The sequence below is a fragment of the Sinocyclocheilus rhinocerous genome, unplaced genomic scaffold, assembly GCF_001515625.1.
Source record: "Sinocyclocheilus rhinocerous isolate Xijiao unplaced genomic scaffold, SAMN03320098_v1.1 scaffold314, whole genome shotgun sequence".
In the NCBI taxonomy this organism is placed as follows: domain Eukaryota; kingdom Metazoa; phylum Chordata; class Actinopteri; order Cypriniformes; family Cyprinidae; genus Sinocyclocheilus; species Sinocyclocheilus rhinocerous.
The window spans coordinates 1,888,779-1,895,002 of record NW_015630021.1 but is presented as its reverse complement, the minus strand read 5'-3'; the positions used below and the strand labels follow the sequence as shown (position 1 = coordinate 1,895,002).

The 6,224-nt window shown below is 34.3% G+C and overlaps 1 protein-coding gene across 3 annotated transcripts in view; it reads right to left on the bottom strand.

Moving 5' to 3' along the window:
• Nucleotides 1–6,224, bottom strand: part of LOC107739549 (plectin-like) — a 101,274-nt gene that overhangs the window by 92,360 nt on the left and 2,690 nt on the right. For all 3 annotated transcript variants that reach the window (XM_016551696.1, XM_016551698.1, XM_016551697.1), the window contains exon 3: nucleotides 3,906–4,193. In XM_016551696.1, the coding sequence (XP_016407182.1) occupies nucleotides 3,906–4,193 (288 nt within the window). The remainder of the gene's footprint in view (nucleotides 1–3,905; nucleotides 4,194–6,224) is intronic.

Sequence of the window (6,224 nt, the reverse complement as noted above, 5' to 3'; positions counted from 1 at the left end):
GCTGTGTGTACATTAATGAGGAAAAAAATTAACTTAAATGATTTTAGCAAATGGCTGCAATATAACAAAGAGTGAAAAATTTAAGGGGGTCTGAATACTTTCCGTACCCACTGTATATATATTAAAAATGAATATTCATTCAGCAAGTACACATTAAATTCACAAATAATGACAGTAAAGATATTCATAATGTTACAATAGATTTCAAATAAATGATGTTGTTTTGAACTTTGTTCACCAAAGAATCCCGAAAAAATTTTTTATCATGGTTTCTACAAATATATTAAGCAACACCACTGCTTTCAACACTGATAATAATAAGAAATGTTTTATGAGCACTATATCAACATATTATAATGATTTTTGAAAGACGCTTAAGTCTGGCGAGTAATGCGGAAAATTCACAGGAATAAAGAACATTTCAAAGCATATTAAAATAGAAAACAGTTCTTGTAATATTATTTCACAATATTACTGTTTTACTGCATTCTTGATCAAATAAATGCATCCTTGGTGAGTGTAAGAGATTTCTTTCAAAAACATTTTTTTTTAATTACTGACCCCAAACTTTTGTTTATATTTAATCTTTTTTATTATATTTAATCTTCCATTTGTGTTATTTCATAGTTATAATTACTATTTTTCGAAAATGAGTGGGTGTGTCTACGTTTATGTTTACCATAGTACTGAAGTCCTATTTGCATGATAGGCTATATTACATAATACTTCACAGAACACGGTCATTTACCATGGTAACACGGACACAGTCAGGTTATGTGTTAGTCAATAGCGGAACGAACGCACTACTAACGACTTAAAATCACCTCAGCAGAATGACAGAAAACTGCTGCTGTTGCGTACGTTTCTCGTGCGCTGTAAATTCAACCATTTTTCTGAGAAATCTCAGCGCGTCGCAGCGGCATTTAATCGCGCGCAGAAGGATTCTCGTCGTCATTGCTCAGCAGAATCAACGATGCGGCAAACACAGCAAGCAAGCATCCTTTCACAACTGCTTCATATCGGCACCGCGACTCTGTTTACAGCCCATATCCAGCTGTTCACCCTCCCTTCTGATCTGTCAACACGCCAATGTCAGTGTCGCCACCCCGCATTTAACGCTCCGGTAAAACGATGCTAAACTTACAGCGTCCCGTCTGCGAATAACACATATTCAGTGAGGCAGCCCGACTGCAAGATGCAGCGATATGGAGAAATGTACCTGCAGTGGAACTTACCGGTGAGGGATCCAGCACGAGCGCGCCCTAGTTATGAATGTCAAGTGATTATACCGCTGGATGCTCTGGTGCTGTTTGCCCTTGGAGATGACGGTGCAAAATGCTGTGGATGCTCACTGCTAAACAGGGGAAAGGTGATCTGATCTGATCCAACTCTGTGTTGCCCCTGTAATGCTTCAGTTCCACACAATGGTGGAATGTCACTGGGTGTTTTGCACAATGCAACGATAGATTTGATCTATTATGTGGGGGAGAGTTTATTGCCTCCCCATGAACAAATGCTTCTCTGTTTGATAAACTATACAGTTGTGACCCAAAGTAATGCACCCCTAACTACACCCTTAGTAGTGACTGAAACATTTGAATCTAAAATCAGTAATAAAAATGTAGCTAACTAATAGATATGGCTTAACAGACAATAAGCAAAATAAACAAAAAAAGTTCATATAGACTAATTTGCTCACAAAATGAGTTCCAAAATAAAAATGAAGAATGAAGTTCCTGTAACTGGTAAAGCATCCCACTAGCAACACCAAGGTCCTGGGTTTGATTCCCAAAGAACACACACAAAATGTAGGCCTATAATACAAGGTGCTTTTAAAAGCAACTGTCAAGTGCATAAATGTAAAGCTTAGTGTATGTTATATGTATAATTAAAAATGTAAAAAACTATTTTAAAAAAAATTTAATAAAAAAAAAACTGAAAGTAAAAGCTGTCATTATCAATTACTTTTGATTCTGTTTTAATATTATATATTTAATATATTATAGAATACAGAGAGTGTGTGGTAGTTAACTAACATTAACTTACAATGAGCAATACATTTGTTACAGTATTTATTCATTTTTGTTAACATTACTTAAAAGTACAACTCTTTTCGTGTTTATTCATGTTGCTCAGGTTCATAAATAGGTTATAATTTACAGATAAAACGTTTAATTTGAATAAAGTATTAGTAAATGATAAAACTAACACTAACTAATGCTTTGGAAGTATTTTTCAATGTTAGTTCAGTTTGTAGTTTGTGTGTTACCGAATAAAGGATAATCAATAATGACAGCTGTTCTAGTTCCATTATGAATTGATAAATTATTCGTAGAATGTATTTTAATTATACATTTGTGACTTTTAAATATATGATAATATGCATTTATTGATATGGACCTATGAGTCTGAAATAAAGTAAAGTTTAATATTAATAATGGTTAAAAAAAATTATTAGTTTAGGCCTGAAAAAAAAAATCAGTCTCTTTGGAATCTATTGGTCCTTAAATGTTTGTCACATTACATTAAAAGACCAATTATTTGATGATTAAACAATATGTCTGTATAATCAAATACTGAATACTGAATCAAATACATTTATATGCAGCATCATTAAAGGTACTGAATGTATAGTTGCTAGCACAGCTGTTGCATTTTGCAAGCAAATGTAGTTAACATGGCTCAGGCTTGACAACATCTTACATAACAGAAGCTTTTATACCGCTCAATGGCTGGTAAGAAAAAGGGATAGTTGTTGCCATTGGCATGGGCCGGTTGAGGGAGGGGCTGCTATTTAACACAGCACCAGTCTCAGTGCCAACTTCAGTCTAGTGCACAATGTCTACTAAAATTAACCCTCTAGTGCACTTCATTAAGGGTACAGCTGTGTATTTTATGATGTTTGAAGCTTTTGGGTGGTCCAGATGAGCCACTAAAATTTACATGCATATTTCTTAATTTAGGAGATCCTTCTATCCAAACCAACAAAACTTACTTCACTGCACTTTCTTGTGTCTTTCAGTCCAAGTCTATTAGCACTGAAGTCCACCTATATGTGTACTCTAAAATAAACTTTGAGCAGATGTACAGTCTTAAAGGTTGTTCCCACCAAGGATAATTATAATGATAAATATAAAGTTTTAATAATCATTCTAATAATTAATAATCATTTGTTTCTTCAGGTTGATGAACCATGAATACATTCACAGCCCATAATAATCTATCTTGCTTTAATGAGCTTGAGCATTTAAAGCGGCAGACTACATAACTGCGTATAATAAACAGAATGTTATCGTGCATTAGTGTGGATGCTATAGTTACTGTTATAGCCATCTTTTTAGATATCAATCGGTGTGTAAACGGCCTTTACAAATGGGCCAAAAATAATGATGACTCATATTGGAGACAGAGCCATTTTAAATTTTTTGTCCAATCAAATGCTCTAAAGAATGAAAATGTCCCTCCCCCCTAATGCCAACTGCCACCAATTAGTAACAGCAAAAAACAAATCATGGTTCATAGCAACATATTAAATTAAAGACTACTGGAAATTAAAAAAAACGGAAAAAAAAAAAAAAAGATGAGCCATTAAATGTAAAGAAAACTGCACTCTTCAAGCAACAGGGTTTCAAGAACATAAAACAGAGCTTTATGTTGCTTTAGTAATTAAAAAACAATATTACATTTACATTTAGTATTTTTTATATCTCCAGCAACATAAAATGCAAAAAGCACCTACAATAAAATATTTAAGATGTGTTTTGAACAGACACCTAAAGAGAAGTCAAAACCAATAATAAAAGTTGTCTAAACTGATTTGTATGAAACGTTTATGAATTTTGAACCCAAGAACTTATTTCTATATAACAAGAGGAAACATTCAGATTTGCAAATGCCATTCTCACCTGCTCAGCAGATGCTGAAGTCACAGTACCAGGTGCGATGGTGACTTTCAGGTGCCGTCTGTTTCTCTTCCTCACTGTTGTAGAGGGCTTCTCTTCTTTCTCTTCCTCCTTCTCATCCTTTCCTGCCTTCTTTTCTTCCTCATCCTCTGTCTTTTTCTCATGTTTTTCCTTTTCTTTCGTCTTCTGTTTCTCTTGAGACAGAGGGGTTGCCAGTTTGATCACCCTGACAATCCCCTCATTTAGCAGAGCCGCAGAGACGCTCTTCTTGTCCTTCGCCGCCTTCTTCCGCTGAAAAAACAGTGAAATCAGCGTATTCATTTGAACGCTGTAATAAAACATGCAACAAGAACCACCTATCAAACGTATGCAGGTTTAAATAATTTTAGCTGGATCCAACACAATTCAGAAAAGGCCACAAAAGGGTTATCAGTGAGTTTAGAAACTGTTCGGCTATTTCTGACGCCCACTGTCTGGATCACACAAAGCAGTCCTTATGCGACAGCCTGTGAGTGTGATTGAATCTGTCAGGTGCACAATTAGGCCATTTCTATTAGACAAATACATTTTTTAAATAGAAAGCAGGTATAAGAACATAATTCATGCTGGCTTTTATTTCAAGGCCTGAATCAGGGCATTAATGGCCATTACCAAATGATATTGTAGCGTTTTAACATAACACTTAAATCCACAAAATATAAAAAATGCAAGACTTTTACGGTTTACTTTAAACCTGGTTATTGTAGTACCCAGAATAAATGATTATGGCCATCATCATTTTGTCCATCTGCTCCGTAAATTGCACAAACAAATCTAATTCTTAAATTTAATCTGCCTTTTCTCTCAGGCTGTGAGATAATGTCATTTGGATCTGTTTTTCTCTCTGTCCACTTGGAGGACAGGGGAGGAAACAGCCTTTTGTTGTCCTATAACAGTGTGCAGAGACAAAGTGCCTCCATTCATGCAGACAGAGCTATCACATGCCATCTCTGTCCGGCAGTCTATCAAACCAGCATGAACACAACAAGTCTGCACTGACAACTGACACATAGACTCAATAATCTATGCCTTATAAAGCAATTATAATGTGTTCATCGTTTATTGATCATAAGGAATAGTGCATGTACACAGCTGTTTTACGGTGTGCCTTCATATACTGAGTAAACTGTAAGGTTCCAAGATGTTTTTACCTGCATTTAAAATCATTTACCTTTAGTATTTAATTATAGCAAAGTACCACAATCAATTATAGCAAAGTATTTTTCTACAATATAAAAAAAAAAGTTTTTGGATCACTGAAAAGTTGCTGAAAAAAAAAAAGCTGCATAATGTGTCATCAAATGGCTTGTTTTACAATATTGGCCTCTAGAGGCTGCTGGGGAAAAAGTACATATTCTTAAGACATAGGCATATAATGGCTTACTAGCATGCTAATATTCCTGTTTTTGCAGTATGTACACTACTGTTCAAAAGTCTGGGGTCGGTAAGATTTTTTTTAAATGTTCTTGAAAGAATTCTCTTATAGTCACCAAGGCTACATTAATTGATTAAAAATACTATAAAACAGTAATTTACAATATTGGCCTCTAGAGGCTGCTGGGTAAAAAGTACATATTCTGAAGACATAGGCATATTCGGAATGGCACACTAGCATGCTAATATTCCTGTTTTTGCAGTATGTACACTACTGTTCAAAAGTCTGGGGTCGGTAAGATTTTTTTTAAATGTTCTTGAAAGAATTCTCTTATAGTCACCAAGGCTACATTAATTGATTAAAAATACTATAAAACAGTAATTTTGTGAAATATTACAATTTAAAATAATTGTTTTCTATTTTAATATATTTTAAGACGTAGTTTATTCCTGTTATTGCAAAGCTGAATTTTACATCACTTATAACCAGTGTTGGGGAAAGTTACTTTGTAATGCATTACAATATTGCGTTACTCCATAAAAAAGTAACTAATTACATTACTTAGTTACTTTTTATGGAAAGTACCGGTAATGCATTACGTTACTTTCGCGTTACTTTTTAAATCTGGACAGGGCTTGCTTGTTTGTTTTTAAAATAAAAAAGTTCTATTTTTGGCAAATATAAAAGCCTTTTCACACCAAAAGTGAAATGAATAAGCCGCAGGCTGAAGGAAATGTAAATTTTCGTCCGTACAGTAGAATGCAGAAGAAGAAATGTCAACACACATCAGCAATAAAAAAAAAAACACAAATGTTTGTCTAGAGTCATTTTTGCTTATTAGTATGGTTGAACTGGATCACCGAAGGTCAGAAGCAAAGACATTGGTTAATAAAATGGGATTAAATACA